General features: G+C 35.8%; 1 protein-coding gene across 1 annotated transcript in view; it reads left to right on the top strand.

Moving 5' to 3' along the window:
- Positions 1-17,652, top strand: part of HEATR5B (HEAT repeat containing 5B) — a 98,442-nt gene that overhangs the window by 24,467 nt on the left and 56,323 nt on the right. The window contains exons 10-19 of the mRNA XM_068966777.1: positions 614-725; positions 2,052-2,204; positions 3,247-3,346; positions 3,695-3,804; positions 4,627-4,790; positions 5,509-5,684; positions 8,144-8,249; positions 9,609-9,799; positions 12,239-12,398; positions 16,763-16,952. Of these exons, the coding sequence (XP_068822878.1) occupies positions 614-725; positions 2,052-2,204; positions 3,247-3,346; positions 3,695-3,804; positions 4,627-4,790; positions 5,509-5,684; positions 8,144-8,249; positions 9,609-9,799; positions 12,239-12,398; positions 16,763-16,952 (1,462 nt within the window). The remainder of the gene's footprint in view (positions 1-613; positions 726-2,051; positions 2,205-3,246; positions 3,347-3,694; positions 3,805-4,626; positions 4,791-5,508; positions 5,685-8,143; positions 8,250-9,608; positions 9,800-12,238; positions 12,399-16,762; positions 16,953-17,652) is intronic.

Genomic DNA, 17,652 nt, shown 5'->3' on the forward strand with positions numbered 1-17,652 from the left:
GGCTGCCCAGTCTGTGGTAGCCTTTCTCTCTGCTGACCACTGCATCTGTACTGCTACTCTGTCGTTTGATCGTATGCTGCTTGTTCCTTCCCTTTCTTCCTATGTCTTTTCTAACCACCTTAAGATTAGCTTAATGGCAAATTTATAGTAAGAGTTCAACAAATCTTTAAGTGTAGGTTTACAGTGTTACTGCTAATAGCAGTTACTAAGTGACTACATGGATCAGCACCGTTCTGAGTGCTTTCCTGTATTAGCTTATTTAATCCGCACGTGAGTGACGTTGGTTCTCCTGTTATTCCTATTTTAGCAACGAGGCATAGAGATGAAGTTATTCTAGGTCGGAAAGCTAGGGAATGACAACACTGGGATATGAACTCAGGCATCTTGGCTCTGCAAGTCATATTCTTAACCACTGTGCTGTTCTGGGTCTTCTCTGAGTCAGCAGTGCAGTTGAGATTGATTAGGTATTGATGTTGCCTCTTTAAAAGCATGTTAACAGCAACAACAAAAAAGGACAAATTCTTTTTTAATAAAAGTATACTAGCTATGTATTTTCTTTTCTGATCTTGGTAACTTGTTTAAATTAAAATCCAGTTCTAAACCTCTCTTGCAGATGGTTGTTAGTATTGCTGAAGATCTCTTACGAACTGCTGCCCAAAATAGCAGGCTGTCTTTACAGCGCACCCAAGCTGGATGGCTCTTACTTGGAGCACTCATGACTTTAGGTACAGCTGTAACTGAGTGGGATTTTGTCTTATTCTGTAACTGTCAGTAGACTGTAAAGAAAGTTTAAAAGCATTCAACTTTATATTCTAGACTTCGAATGAGGCTGTAAAATGATAATGATGTTTTTCTCATCATTTGGTATGAGCTTTTTCAGTAATTTCTGTTTATGTACACTTACTGAGAAAGTGAAAGTCACTCTGTTGTGTCTGGCTCTTTGCAACCTCATGGACTGTATATTCCATGCAATTCTCTAAGACATAATACTGGAGCTGGAGTGGGTATCCTTTCTCTTCTCCAGGGGATCTTCCCAACCCAGGGATTGAACCCAGGTCTCCCGCATTGCAGGTGAATTCTTTACCAACTGAGCCAAGTTTCACCTTTACCATCAGAAGAGCCATGGTCTAACTGATTAGCCTATTAAAAGAAACGAGGTATTCCGTGCCCAAAGTGAAGGCTAGTGACATGGTTTTACTAGGATGTTAAAGTCACACAGTAAATAATATCTCTCGTTGGCTTTACATCCTTGGGGTTATTCTTATGCACTTCACTGTCCTAAGTGTTATGACAAATCTGAGATGCAGATAAAGTTTAGCGTTATACATAGAACAGAAATACATGTTATTATTGTCATAATATATGGTATCAATATGTTATCACCGTAATAAGGTGTGTCCACTTTTTACTTCACATTTTCGGCTTCTACTATAAAAAGTATGTGTGTGTGTACTAACTGCAGAGTGGCTAACTGCTTGATTCATCTACCTTTTGAAAATTGAACCTTGATCTGGTTTTCTAAAGAAAATAATAAGTGGTAACTTTTTTCCAGAACATTATATTAAGTATGTTATGTGGTATATTAAACGAATTCCTTAGCAGTATAAATATAGGTTCCTACCTCTAAATATACCACTCCATGAAAATTAACCATATAAATTGCCCTTAAAATGGAGTAGTAAATATTTATATGTATGTGTTTAGGAACAGGTGTATGTTTATAGAAAAGACATCATGAAATATGTCCTAGATAACTTTATTGTTGATAGAATGTAATCTGTCATTCTAAATATATCTGAGTAATTTCTTTTAGATGACATTTTATGGATTTATTTTATGTTGGATGCTATAAATATTGTTAGTTTCTAGATGAATTTTACTATGCTTCAATAGATATATATTTTACTTACAGAATAAAAAACATTTTGAAAACGTTAGAGATTAAGATAGAGATAAGAATTATTGTTAAAGCTTATTTGGGGCTCTTTTCTATGAATTTTTTTTGTAGTGTTACATATAGTATGGTTTTGTATTCCCATTTTCTTGGTTAGGACCGTCTGTTGTTCGTTACCATCTACCCAAGATGTTGTTATTGTGGCGAAACGTTTTCCCTCGTTCTCTAAAGGAACTGGAGGCTGAGAAGGCCCGAGGCGATTCTTTTACCTGGCAGGTAACATTGGAAGGTCGTGCTGGAGCTTTATGTGGTAAGAACTGAAGGGATTGCACTTTCACAATATTGCTTTCTTACTAAAATATTTGTGAAGTGAAGGTAAATCATTGCTTCAGTTTTTTATTTTAATATATAATGATGAGTTTGTAGACTTTTACATTTAGAAAAAAACTTTGTAAATAATCTATACCAGTTTACTAATTTTGTAGTAAAAATGAAGTTAAGTCTTTGAAAAGGAGATTAGAGTTTATGATCAAACAGGAGCTAGAATCCAGGCCGCTAGACTCCAGTTACTGCAGTCCCGAAGAAGCACTGAGTCATCATGTGAAAAAACCCAGTGCTTATTTAAAGGAAAGAGAAACAGGATTACCAAGTTTACTGAGTTTACAGTTAGTCTTTTTCATACAAATAGCTGTTTTCTCCTATCAGATCTGCAAAAGTTGATACATTTTTAGATATCAGCCTTTTTAACAAGTGTGAAATAAAGTTGTTTTTGTTTGGGAGTCAGCAACTTATAGGAAAGGCTCAAGTTTTGTTTTATTTGGGAACTAAAATTACACTGAGTGACTATCCTTTTTTGTTTTTTTACTTTATTTGAAGATGAAAAGTACTTCTTTTTCCAAACTGTGGGAGATGGATGTGCACTTAACCATAAACACGGCAGGGCAGAGTGTCAGTTTTGTGCCCATATATCTGAGAGATGGTAGCTCTACTGCTAAAGAGCCCACAAAGATACTTCTGCTCACTGGGGCTTTATGTCCATTCCTGGTTCTCTTCTGAAACAGCTCTCTTTTTCAGTCATCTGAATTCACATGGGGTCATAGACCTCTGAATTCTCACTCAAGGAAATCTTCTTAAGAGACATCTCCCCTTCCTCTGCCTCTGTTGTCCACTCTTCTAGCCTTTTCTAATGAGTTTTCTCTGTCGTTGCAGTTGGCTCTTCTTTTGGTTTGGCCTTGTTTTAGAACCTGATGTTTTTGTAATAATTAAAAATTTTAGGAACCTTTATATAACTTTAAAATTGTTCATCTTCACAAAAGCTGTTTCAAATCAGTCTTTTTAAAATTTTTACCTAGCGATGAGGAGTTTTGTTGCACATTGTCCTGAACTCCTAACTGAAGATGTGATTAGAAAATTGATGACCCCTATTGAATGTGCCATGACTATGATGTCACAGTAAGTAGGCAATTAGAACACATTAACATCCAATTTTATATATTTAAAAATTGCCATGTTTTGTAATTCCCTATACTGTCATAGAAAATGTACTAAACTTTATGTAAAGTGACTTTAAAAATTATAGTGATATAGACTGAAATAAAATTGTGTTATAGTGTTTCTGTTACTAATAGTAAAAGTTACAAAATAAACTAAAACAAAAACATAATACTTATCAGTGTACATTGACGGTACATTGATATCGTCTGGATATCATCTGGATATCACATTGATTTGACTGGAAAAGAATGTTTTAAGTACTGCTTATTCTATAAGCTAATACGAACTATACTGTTGACATTTTAGCATTCCCTCTGTAATTAAAGCCCACGGAGCTCATCTGAAAGCTAGTGCTGCCATGGTCCGTTTACGGCTTTATGATATCTTGGCGTTGTTACCTCCGAAAACGTACGAAGGTAAGTAAAACTTGTGGATGTTTAATAAAAATTCTTCATTATGCCTTTCCAGCTCTTCACAGTATCATCGAGTTCTGACCCTGGCTGCCTCACTGACTCACTATGCAAAGGAAGGCCACCATCTTCCTTTTCATCATACTGAGTGGCTAACGCCTGTTGAGCACTGCTGTGTTCCAGGTCCTACCCTAAGCCCTTTATAAGTATTGGTGTCTTTGACTCTAATCACAGACCTTATGAGGCTAAAATATAGCTTTGTTTAAAGGTGAAAAATCTTGGGTACTTAGAGGTTGTGTAGCTTGCACGGGTCTGGGAGGTAGTAGCAGAGCTTGGATTCAAACCCAGCTGGTTCATATTCAGAGTCTATGCTTTCGATGACTATCCTGTTACGATATAGCCAATAATTTAGGAATCTGGAGGGAGAATATTAATGTACTTTTGCAGAAGTTAAATGTCATATAAAATGTTAATATCCCAGTGCAAACATGCCTGAGAACTTTGATATGCCTGGTTCAGTGTTTGCACATCATTGAGTAATTAATAGTAAATAATAATCATATTTAACATATTTTAAATAAAGAACTTTTCCTGAATTTGAGTTTTTTATTTAAATAATTTGGACTAAAAGGCATAATACAATAATGAAGAAGTGCCATTATTGTGTATTAAAACTAGCAATGAAACATTTAATACTGATTTTTAAAAAAAGGAAATAGGGATTTAATAATTTTACTTCTGTTGAACATATTGCTGCTCTTTGTAGGTAATGATTGTCATCTTCTTAAAAAGTATTATTTTTTATCTGATCTGAGTTCTGTTTTATAGGCTCTTTCAACGCACTTCTTAGAGAGCTGGTGGCAGAATTCACTTTGACCGACAACTCAGCCAATACAACTACTTCCCTCCTCAGATCCCTCTGCCACTATGATGATAGTGTTCTACTTGGGTCCTGGCTTCAAGAAACTGATCATAAATCAATTGAAGACCAGGTAGTGAACTATACATTGAAATGATTACTAGCTTGATTGATAAACAATGGTACTCGTATACATTGTCATTTTAAAAGAAAATATTGTAGACTAAGGTTTACTTTTCATTTACCTTTCTTAAGACATTTAAAAATATCTTCTTAGTGGTGGATAAATAAGGAGAAAAGGTAAGCAGCAATAGTTAGAATTGGGTGAGTTGTCTTTATTTAATAGGCTGTGTATTTAGGTATCCTGTGGCTGCTTTTGCAAAGATCAGTTTTGAGTAGCTTTTTGGTTGTTGGTGTTCTGTTTTGGTTTAGTTTATTTTGTGACAGATTAGAGAGGAATAAAATTTAGTAGACTGAAGATTTAGAACCTTTTTTGCCCACTGAATACATTATTTCATATGTATTTTTTAAAAAGTTTCTAAAGGTCACTTTAAAAAACTTTTTTTGTGGGTTTAAGTTATTCCTGATGTTATTTTGCTTACACATTTTAAGGTGGGTACTATAAAAATGTTGTAGAATGAACAAGATTTTAAAAAAAATTATATCAACCGTTGTGACTTTGTTTAGATGGCCAAATTACATACTTCTCTATTTAAACATTTCCATAGTTAATCATTCTGTTCTTTTATTATTACCTTTTCTCTCTCCTCCTCTTACTCTTCACGCCCAGTACTTGGTAAGTGAATTTCCTAAAGTAGATTTCAAATGATTTTTATGTCCTCTTTTTGCAGCTCCAGCCAAACAGTGCATCTGGGAGTGGGGCTCTGGAGCATGACCCATCCTCCATTTACTTACGAATACCTGCTGGAGAAGCTGTGCCTGGGCCTCTTCCCCTTGGAGTGTCAGTCATTGACGCTTCCGTGGCTCTTTTTGGTGTAGTGTTTCCTCATGTTTCTTTTAAACACCGGTTAGTATAAAGTCATAGTTAAATATAAATTATTTTTAAGTAGTAGATTTTCCCAGCCAGTGAGTTTCCTTTTATTTCTCATTCATTAGGTGTTTTTATTGTGAAAAAATGTGGAATTTTGTCATTCTTTTAGTGCATCAATTGAGATGATTTGGGGTTTTTTCCTTCATCCTATTAAGGTGCTATATCACATTGATTAATTTTTGTCTGTTGAGCCATTCTGAAATTCCAGGAGTAAATCCCACTTGGTCATAGTATATAAACCTTTTAATGTACTGCTTTAGTTTGCTTATATTTTGTTCAAGATTTCTATGTCAGTATTTGTATTCGTAATTTTCTTGTAGTGTCTGCCTGTCTTTGATATCAGTGTAAAAGTTTTCAAAATATATTCTGGATGCAAAAAAAAAAAAAAGAGTTCAAACAATAGTCTCACAAACATAATAACATAAATTGCATGCAGACTCCACATAGTTTGAAACTGTTTTTCAGGTTTAAGTCCATGTTCCGGCATCTAATAACTATTGTATTGTGGACCAGGTCTTATACAACAAAATTTTCATTGTAGTAATTTGTTTGCTGGTTTATAAGGCATAGTATGTTTGCCTGTATCTTTAATTAGGGACAGCAGTTTTCCAAGTTTTTTGATTTTGTTACTGAGAAAGTAAATGAATGAGAAGTCTACCCCCTAATGTAACATTTGTCAGATGTTAAAATCTGGAAATTGGAACACTAAAGTAACTGATTCTTTTCTTAATGGGAACATTTTAGTTTGCTATGCTTTATGTCCACAGACACTGTACTTAACTTTTAGGTGCTTTATACTTACAGTGATTTTCCCAGAAGTACTAAAAATGAATTAATGTAAAATCTTCACAGATAGTTCAGGTTTTAAAAACTATGCCTCAAGAACATTGTTGTATTTGTATAGAAAAGATAGCATGTCTTTACATATGTAGGTTACTTGATTGTTTTTTTAACTTGAGGGGAGAATTTTAAATATGGAATTTTACTTTATCCAGATATCTTCAAGAACATCTGGTTGCCATGTGAATGTTAAAGACTTAAAACTGAAAGAATCCTATGAAGCATCTATTTTAATGTTCTTGTTTTAAAACTAAAGAAATCTAGGTCTGAGAGCTTGTGGTTTGCTAAAAATTATACAGCTAGTTGTGAAAGCTGTAACTGGAATCCAGGATTATCTTAACTTTATTAAATCACTTTTGTGAAACAAGATGAAGTAAAAATAGATAATTCTATCAAAAATATAATATATAACATAAATACCCAGAGATGGAGGAATCAGTGAATACACTATGGAAAGTTGATAGGCTGAAGTATGTTTTACAGAGACAATGTTTTGATATCAGCAAATGCTCATTATATAATTTTAAGTGAAGAATGTAAAAGACAAGAAGTGTTGCAGTTTCGATTTTAAAATATGTAGAAATGCTCAGCGGTTATTCCTAGGTAGTAACTTTTTCTTGATATTTTTCAAGTTAAAAGAAATAAATACTTCACAGAAGGGGAAACCTTTTTTTTAAGTTGCACGTTTGAGATCAGTTATAGACACTAGATGTTTGATAGCCGTGTTGGAGCACATGTACATCTTCTTAGGTGTGTGCCTGAAAGCAATGTGGACAGTACCCTGCTTCCTCACCATAGACGTGGGTCAGTGTCAGAGAGGTGTGCGCATGGCAGCCCGAACTGGTGTCCTCTAAGCACCTCTGACTGGGCTTCCTCCTGGAGGAAAGAAGGTTTCTTCCTGTTGGGTTTTTGAAGAATGCTTTGACTTGAGACCTGTGGCCTTTTATAATTAAGCTTAAACCCTTCCAGTGAAATTCCCCTAGATTCCTTTGCCCACTCCATTTCTTTTTAGGAGAATCTGATGTGACTTCATTCTCTTTAGTCAGAATAGTCTCAAATGGCTGTGATTTGGGGAAGAGGGGTAACTGTCTCATTTTTTAAAAATGAAAGAGTGAAACAACCAATTCACCTCTGATTTTTCACATTTAACAAAAGTGACCAAGCTAAATCTTAAAAAAAAAAAAAAAAAAAATCTCCTAATTAGCTTCCCAAAACAAGGCATGAAGTACTGTTTTCTTCTATGTGTGAGCATTTTAAAATTTCCAACCTAAAAGTCTTCCACAGAGATGCACAGCTAATGATGGTTATTCTGTTCAAGAGACCTTGAGCATCTACTTTGTTGCACACTGAAGATGACTCAGATTATGGCCTCATTTTGCTGGTTGAAACTTAATGTTAGTCTCTTGTGTTGTGCCAGTTAGTTGTTTCATGTTTGTCTGTTAATTCAAAGAAGAGGGGAACTGGTTTAGACCAGGGAATGAAAATAGAGAAGTGATAGCATGGGGCGTTATTTGTTAAACAGCGTGTCTTATCTCTGTTTTTTGAGCCATATTTGAATAAAAAGTAGTGCTAATGTAATCTTTATTCCATTATAGATTACAGATGTTGGATCACTTTGCTGAATGTGTTAAACAAGCCAAAGGTGTTCGCCAGCAGGCAGTGCAGCTTAATATCTTTACAGCTGTACTTAGCGCACTGAAGGTATTTACTTTTAACACATAGTAAATGTTCTAAACTGAGATTTTAACTAATACCTTTAATATAGTAATTCAGGCATACCAAGACTATTATATAATCTATAATATTAAGTTGTTAGTCTATAATATGGTAATATTAAGATATTACTGTTTTAAAATAAAAGGGCAACAGGTAAAGAGTTTAAATGGGCATGAATTAAATCATATTTTGTAAACTTCAGGGAAAGGGATGTAGGCACTGGTTATGCAAAAAAGATTTGTGCCGTTTATATAATCATTAGTATATGTCCTTTTTAGAGATTGTCAGCTACCAACCTCTGAGTTTTTTTAAAAAGCAGTGGCGTGGTCATGGTTCCCCTCAGTGGCTGGAAGGCTAGCAAACAACTATAATGTTTCTGTACAGTATACCTTTACTCATAGGTGTGCTCGCTAATGGCTCTGCTGAAGTTAACACTTTCCCTAGGCAGCATGACTTAGATTTTTGGCCTCAAGTAAATAAATAATTTTAAGTTCCAGGACAGTAATTGTAACTAGAACCAGAGACGTTAACCTTTAGTATGATGAAGAGACTTTGTCAGCATTCATGCTTTGTCACTTTGTCATGTCCGACTCTTTGCGACCCCATGGACTGTAGCCTACCAGGCTCCTCTGTCCATGGGATTCTCCAGGCATGAATAACGGAGTGGGTTGTCATGCCCTCCTCCAGAGGAGCTTCCCAACCCAGGAACTGAATCTGGGTCTCCAGCATTACAGGCAGATTCTTAACCATCTGAGCAACCGACGTTCGTTTACTGATTATTCTTACCTCATTTTGTCTTTAAGTATCCATTGGATATACTCTTTGTGACGTAATTATTGTCTCTGGCATTTTTATATAAATGTATCAGGGTTTCATGTTCATCAGGCCTTTTTCTTTCCTTAAGGTTAGAATGATAAATTTCAATCAGTTAATCACAGTTGTTTTAATAATACTGCCTGCCAAGTCGCCCCAGTTGTGTCTGACTTTGTGCGACCCCATAGACGGCAGCCCACCAGGCTCCCCCATCCCTGGGATTCTCCAGGCAAGAATACTGGAGTGGGTTGCCATTTGTCCTTTATATATAAAAACAACTTTTAAGTATGTGTCTTTGGTAGAGACACTCCTAGGGATTGTTGGTTTTAGGGCTGATTCAGCTATAACTATGTTACGTATCATGATCTGAAATCATGTTTAGGACAGTGATTGCTGTCAATTTGAAAGGTGTGAATTCTAAGCATAGTATATGCATGGGAAAGCTGGCTGAAGAGAGTAATGTGTGAAGATGTCAATTTACAAATATTGCAGTCCTTTTTTTTTTTTTTTTTTTTTTTTTAATAACCATAGGGCCTTGCTGAAAACAAAAGTACTTTAGGACCAGAGGAAGTTCGTAAATCTGCTCTGACACTGGTTATGGGGGCTCTGGACAATCCAAACCCTATCTTACGATGTGCAGCAGGGGAAGCTCTTGGAAGAATGGCTCAGGTGGTTGGAGAAGCAACTTTTATTGCTAGAATGGCCCAGTATAGCTTTGACAAGTGAGTCTCCCTATCAACAAGTAACTTTCTCTCATAGTCAATGATATCGTTTAGATAATCCACAGTTGTTATTAACCGAACCATGTATTTTCTACATGGTACATGCTTTCAATGTGGTGTGGGTTTCTTTTTCAGCTCTTGAATGTTATCTAATGGAATCAAGAGGGTTGTTAGTAAGGGTTTCTCTCAATTATGTGTACTTTGCTCTTAAAGAGGTGCTTTGAAGTTCTTTTCTCTCATTTCTGCTCCCCCCCACACCATTGCCATTGTTCTTTCTGTTAATATTTCACTTTTTGGACAAGCCATTCTTTTTCTAACTATTACTAAGTTTATCATTATTTAAATTATTTCTGAAACGGGATATATTTAGCATTAGCTTTTAAGAATTTTGTGGCATTTAAAAGAGTGACCTCAGAGATCCAAATAAATGTGATTAAGATGATAAATAGAGTTATTAGTGACTGTTGGTTGTTAATCAAGTACTGAAGTAGAGCAGTTGAAAATCAAGAGCGGGTAGGAATTAACACTTGAGTAATGTAAGCTAATCATTCTTAAGTTTGGTATATCTTGCATATTAATTATACTAAACTACATCATGATTAACAAGAGAGAGATTGGGAGAAGCAGTGGTTGTGAAGTAGTAATTCTAAAGAAGTGTTTTCTGAACTCTTCTGCACCTGAGAATTGTTGTCCTTGTCTTCACACACAATTGGCACAGTTTGGTGGGTTGAGGATAATGCCCCAGTGTTATCGCTTGTGACTCACTAAGGATAATACAAGTGGGGAGAATACAGTCAAAATATTCCCTGTCACTTAGTCTTCTGCAGAATGGCTTCAGTTGTTTTCTAGTGATAGATTAGCTTTACCTTTTTCAAGTATCTCTCATTGATCCTGAAATCAACTTTTGTTAAAGTTATTTTAAAAGAACCAATCTTAACTACCTATTTTGTGGTTTGTGTTCTGTTATTAATAGGTAAAATTGGAATTTATTTCTTTGGAAAACTCTTGAATGGTTAATTTTTCTTTAGTGACCAGGGGTTTTAATTTATGTGTCTTCAATACCTATCAGAGTATCTGTTTCATATCAATTCTGGTGAAAACAAGGACATTTCATTCATATTCATACCTGTCCGGTTAATGGTTTGCAGGTGTTCTCAATGCTTAGTTTCATTAACTTTTCCAAATAAGTTATTATGATCTAAAATTAATTATTACATAGATTTTAAGTTACCCATTTTTTTCACATTTTAATTTATCTGAAACTGGGATTTGTCGTAAAATCTCCATGTAGTATTATAATCATTAGGCAGCATTCTCACTTTGACACCTCTGGGAAATGTATAGTCTTATATCTTAGATAATTTACTGTACTGAATAGATAATTATTCCTGACAAAATTGGCTCAGCTTTCATTTTAGCTCACTGGCATGAACTTTGAAAAGTAGCTATGTGAAGGAAGCTTTCTAATCTGTGTAATGCTTTAGGATGCACAGATGTCCTTCATTCTTCTTTAATTCCTCAAAACAACTGCTATATAGGAGTAATGATAATGTTTTGTTTTACAGATGGAGAAACTGAGGTATAGAGAGGTAAAGACCCCTTATCCAAGGATATAATATATTAGAAATATTGCTAAAGGATTTCCCTGGTAGTCCAGTGGTTAAGACTCCACACTCGCAATGCAGAGGGATCAGGTTCAATCTGTGGTCAGGGAAGATCCTACATGCCATGTGGTGTGGTCGGAAAAAAAGTACTGCTCTGGATGCACTTAGTTCACGGCTTCCATCGCTACATTTCCTAACGTCTATTCTGTCTTGACAGCATTTGTATTTTTCTTTGCCATAGGCAAACTAACCAGCCAGAGTCCTGGGATGGTTTTTTATCCCTTGACTTTATTTCACTTTTATTAGTTTAATTATGGATGATTTATTGAGAGTTATAATACAGTTTGTTTGTTTATTTGTTTTTAGTAATACAGTTTTGAAAATATAATCAAAGTTGCTTTCTAGGCTCCTTTGCTATTTTAGGAGCTTTGTTCCTAGTGGGATTTTCCTCTTCTCTAACAGTAACTATGTTGGTGCCTGATTATGTCATAGTCTTTTTGTCTTATTTGTCTTTTATTGAAAGCACCAGTGGTTAAAATATATTTCAAATCGCTCTTGTATTTTTGAGGAATAATTTAATATTAAAAACTCTGAAGTTGTAGTTTCTTTTTCATGTTTTCTCTGAAATGAAAATAAGCTTGTATTCAGTGAAATGTGTGATTTTAGCCATTTTAAATTAAGTCTCTAACGTTTGTTAATGAGTAGAGAAAGAAATAATCATGATTGTAATCTTTTCTGATTTCCAGAATAGATCCCTTTTATTGTGTGATTCATAAGCTTGTTGTTGCCATAGAGAAAGAGGAGAAACAATCCCTGAAGCATGACTCTTTTCCAGGTTGAAGTCAGCTCGAGACGTCGTGTCCAGAACCGGCCACTCGTTGGCTCTGGGCTGTTTGCATCGTTATGTTGGTGGTATCGGCTCAGGACAACATCTGAAGACCAGTGTCAGCATTTTGTTGGCTCTGGCACAGGATGGAACATCCTCTGAAGTCCAGGTAGGATACCAAGTTTTTATTATGAAGTTTGAAAATATTATTTGTAGGAAAATTTATTTCTAAAAAATGGTAATGATTTTGATGAGTTGTTAGGGAAAATGTGTTAGGATCTTTCTCTATCATTTTGTTTTATGAATGTATAACAGGATTTTGTATTTGAACCTAATCCTAAAGTCTGTCTTATTCTGGGAATTTGACCCATTCCATACATTCCTTGAAGCATAGTTTCTTTTTATTATTTATTATCCTTGGTACATGTTTCCTCATCTTTGTATTTCCTTACATTTGGTAGATTGACCAAATTTCTTTTAATAACCTTTCTTTCTCTCCTCCTCTAATACCCTAACCCAGGTACAGGGCCATGGGTTGAATCTTCAAGTGTACTCCTTGAATTTCATTTTTTCTTTCTCTTCAAATATTTTATACAAAAATAGATTTAATTACAGTAAGAGGCAAAAACTTCATGTGTGTGAAGATATCCTAGATTCTTGATTTGCCATTTCACACTGATGCACCACAAAAGATCGAGTATGTGAATCCAGTAGCTGTCAACTCGCCAGCTTCATATTGGGACTCAGATGATGACAGAAGAGACAAGTTTGATTGCCATTATTGCCTTTCGTAGGTATATTTATAGATGGGTTCCTTCGCCATCAGAAAAGGATTCAGAATCCACCAGAGGCTTCTTAGTCTACAGGCTTAGTTTGCTTTGACTTCTTGGAAAATGTTTCCAGCAATAAAGCACAAACATCCCCAAAGAACTAAAAACACAAATGAAATAATCTTGCACCTTATGAGGGTCTATGCTTTTTTTTTTTTTTTTCTGAACACTGTTTCCACAGTGGTCTGCAAGAAAAGAACACAACTGTAAAATTATTTTACCTAAGAAGATGCTGCTTGCTTCTTTTATGTCAGAGAGTTGGTGCTAGTTTTCTTTCCTTTGCCTTCATCTTTTTCTCAGTCCTCTCTTGCTTTAATTTCTTAAAACCACACTCCTGTAAGTGACTGCTTCACATGATTCATTCCTATGACATGGCATTTTACTATCATGTAGATCACATACATTCCCTCAAAGCTGCTATTTCAGTTCTCATCTGCACAGGAACAGTATGGTAGCATTCTTCAGTTTTCTGTAAGGTCTCTTCTGTGACAAGAATCCTAACTCAAAAATTATACTTCACAGTCAAATTACTGTATACATGTATTCAGCTGTAATTACTAGAGCTTTATTGCTGCATAGTGGTTTCTTTTTTGTATCCTCAACTCCTGTGTTGAGATCTCTGTTCTTACTTTGTTTTTACTTGATAAGAAAACTTCCTTTAACAGTAATAATCTTGAGAAGGGTTGTTGAGTGGCGTGTTTTTTTGATTCCTTGCATAACTGAAATAAAATAACTCTATTTAATCTTCAAATTTGAGTGATATTTGGTCGGATATACTATTCCTGGCACACAGTCCTTTTTTTTTCATTATTCATAAATGTTTTGGTATTTTTTGTGTTACATGTGAGAGTCTCATAGTAGCTTAATTTTTTTAGTTAAATTTCCACAGATATTAACTCAGTTATTATCTCAGATATTATGTTTTTTATCAGCTATCTGTATAAGCTTTCAAATATGTTCTTTAAGATGTAGAAGATAACATAGAAGCCAATAATCAAATTAACTGGCGTACAAATACTGTAAAGTTTTTCTGCAGTGTGGCTTTGAATATCCAGATATAAAGTTTTGGTGGTAAATACATTTTCTTCTTTTATGCTGTGCATGTATTTTCCACTCCCAAAAGACTTCGGTTTATGTATTGACAATAAATTTCTAACATAATGGAGCTTATAGACATCATAGCGGTCTTTTTCCTTGGCTTTTTATTTCTTTTGCTAAGGAACTTATCTGAAATATGTCTATATGTTTATAACCTAACATTTTGGTTTACTAGCATTTTCCCTCTATCCTTGCAGCTTAGAAATTTCATCAAGTTGTGTATAAGTTTATCTTTTCTTTTTCACTTTCTGATACTTATTTGCATATTGAGCCTCTTGTCTTTTTCCTCATTATTTTAAATTTTTTGTGTTTTCACTATGTGTTACAAGATAATCTTCCAACTGAACCTCCAATTGAAAAAGTAATGATTTTTGTATTTCATAATCTGTTTAGTTGCTCAGTCATGTCTGGCTCTTTTGTGACCCCATGGACTGTAGCCCACCAGGCTCCTCTGTCCTTGGGATTTCCCAGGCAAGAGTACTGGAGTGCGTTGCCATTTCCCTTCTCCAGTATTGAATAATAATTAATCTTTTTTTCTAGCTTTCTACTGAACATTTAATATAAATCCTGGTGTTTTTTTTTTTTTTTTAAAAAAACACTTCTCCTTTTTACTTTAATTATATTGCCTTAAAAATCCTTGCAATAGTTTTATTAAAATACTTTCTTTCTTCCATTAATTTTTTTCTCCAGAATGTATATTCTGGTCTTCCTCCCACAAGCTGCTATATTCCTATTACTTTTCTCAGTAGTTGTAGTTTCTATACATAATTGTCCAACTCAGGTTGCTTGATTCCCTAGGATTGGAGTAGATTGACACGTAGTAGAAAGTAAGGTATGGATTTTTTTTCCTGCCACATTGTCAAGTTGGGAAACTTCTCTATTGAGACCTCTGTGTCCTTGGCTCAGGAGTGCAGCTCTCCTTTGGAGATGCCAATAGCAAAAATAAAAGGTACTGGTTTCCCTCTCCGCTGGGAGGAATGAGAAAGTTGGACCAGATGATTTAGACTTATGAAACGAAAAAGGGAGAAGGCAGTTTCGCTATCTGTTAGGATATACTCTGTGCTTCTTGCACTGTCTGTGTCCTAAAGACCAAGAGAGAAGAGATGGAATGGGACCAGAGAAGGGGTGCTGAGATGGCCTTCACATCCCTTCTGTAAATGGACTGGCAGCCCACACACCCACTCAGAACCTTCTAGACGCTGTAGCCCAGGCTTCCCAGCATAGATGGTGCCTCCCTGCATCCTTCTCCTTGACACAGAGAGGCTTCTAGTAAGGCTGCAGTTGAGTTAGAAAAGCCAACCAACAACACCCCCCATCTCTCCCGCACTTAGCTGGTACATGCTCCTTCACTGCAGCAAAGCCCAAACCTATTACAGGCAAAGCACTCGAGTTTTAAAACCTATGAAGAGAGTTCTATAAATGAGGTGCTCAGAAACTGGAGAAGGAGGCAGACGCAGCATTGGTGCCGAAGCACTTCAGTCAGCAGAACGCCTGGGCTGTGGCGGGGTCCTAAGAAGACCTCATGGAAAAGGTGAGGCTTCAGCCCTGGTGAAGAAGGGTGATTTTACTGAGAACGGGAAGGAAATGAGAGCCCAAACCCAGCCACATCCCCGAGGTGTGAACTGTATGAAGCAGGACCTTTAACTGCTCTTCAGTCAGTCCATTGTGGCTTCAGAAATATGTATGGGTAAAATCTCTTAAGAATTGAGAACTGAATGAGGTGTCTGAGAGTGTGTCTTTGGTAATAAAGCGGAGAGGTTTTTTTGTTTTTTTTAAAGGTACTTTCTTTAACATGTGGGTGTGGGCAGCTTAAAGGATTTTTCATTTTCTTAAGCCTGTGCTGATTACAGTACATTGCTCCAGGTTAATTCTGCAAATACTATTAGCCACTAAGATTATTTGTGCTTAGTAAACATAAATTAGAGCCTAGAAAGATTCCGTGACTTGAAGAGCTGTTATGTGAATGTCATTACTTGAGAAATAGATCTGAGTACTACAGAACATTGGTGTGGTCATGGTTTTATTTTAGGCTAGTTTCTTAGCAAAATTGTAAAGCCATGTCGGATGTCCTTCAGTTCAGTTCAGTCGCTCAGTCGTGTCCGACTCTTTGCGACCCCATGAATCACAGCACGCCAGGCCTCCCTGTTCATCACCATCTCCCGGAGTTCACTCAGACTCATGTCCAACGATGCCATCCAGCCATCTCATCCTCGGTCGTCCCCTTCTCCTCCTGCCCCCAGTCCCTCCCAGCATCAGAGTCTTTTCCAATGAGACTTAGCATCCACTAAACTCTCATTACATAAGTTCCTCTTTTTGGGAATTGTGAAATGCATGTAATTATAATAGAGGAAATGAGTTCATCAGTGAAACTTTTTCCCTGACACTTAAAGTCACACTGCAAAGGAACTTTAAACATAGCATTTGTGTATTGGTTGCTTTGGTCATTGGCTACTAGTGGCTTATGTGTTGACCTTTACTCATTTAAGGAATATATTTTAAAATATTTGTATTCATTAAAAATGAAAGTATTAGTATTATGAAAATTCAAGTTAAAATATCAGTTCACTATACTGTTTACAATAAAATAAATTATATTTTATTCCAGACTTGGTCCCTTCACTCGCTTGCTTTGATAGTGGATTCTAGTGGCCCAATGTATCGTGGATATGTAGAGCCAACATTATCTCTAGTTCTTACCTTGCTGTTGACAGTTCCACCCTCACATACAGAAGTTCATCAGTGTTTGGGTAGATGCTTGGGTGCTATAATAACTACTGTTGGACCTGAACTACAAGGTGAGTAACTTCATCTTAAGCTAAAGGGATTACACAGATAATAACTGTCTTTCAGCTTCCTGAATATTACCTTCACATTGCCTAAAGAAATCTTATACTAATAATTTCTGTGTGTTATGCACTGGCAATTTACTGAAAACCTGGAGCTCTCCTCTTTACGTGTGCTATTTTATTTACTCCCCTTAAGAAACCTGTGATATGAAGATGCTTTTTGAACTTTTGAGCAGAGAAAACACCTAAGTTAAAATGGTACTTGGAGCCCTATGAAGTCAAAGGTGAAAGTGGAGTTCCTTTGGCCTGGGGTGCCATCCTCTTGTCTTCATGGACTCTAGCTTCACTTTTTTGTTTTTTTAACTCTAAGAAATATATTATTTCCTCTCAGGAATTAAACTCAGTGAAGTTAAGTAACTTGCCTCGAGTCATTCAACTGAGGAGTAGCAGATTTGTGATCCTAAGGCCCAAATTCTTACCATGTACTTCCACTGAAATAATTCTACAAATGGTTAACTTAAACACTCAGGTCAGAAAATTATTGTGAATTTATGCAAAATACATGAGCTACTTTCAGAGCTTTCCCTTTTCCCCCTACTATTTATTAAATCTTTCAGTGAGTCTAGCTTTTTATATATATTATCTCATTTGATTCTAACAGCAATCCTGACAAAGGTATATCTCTCCATTTTACAGATGAAATACTGAG

This window comes from Capricornis sumatraensis, chromosome 1, assembly GCF_032405125.1.
Source record: "Capricornis sumatraensis isolate serow.1 chromosome 1, serow.2, whole genome shotgun sequence".
Classification (NCBI taxonomy): domain Eukaryota; kingdom Metazoa; phylum Chordata; class Mammalia; order Artiodactyla; family Bovidae; genus Capricornis; species Capricornis sumatraensis.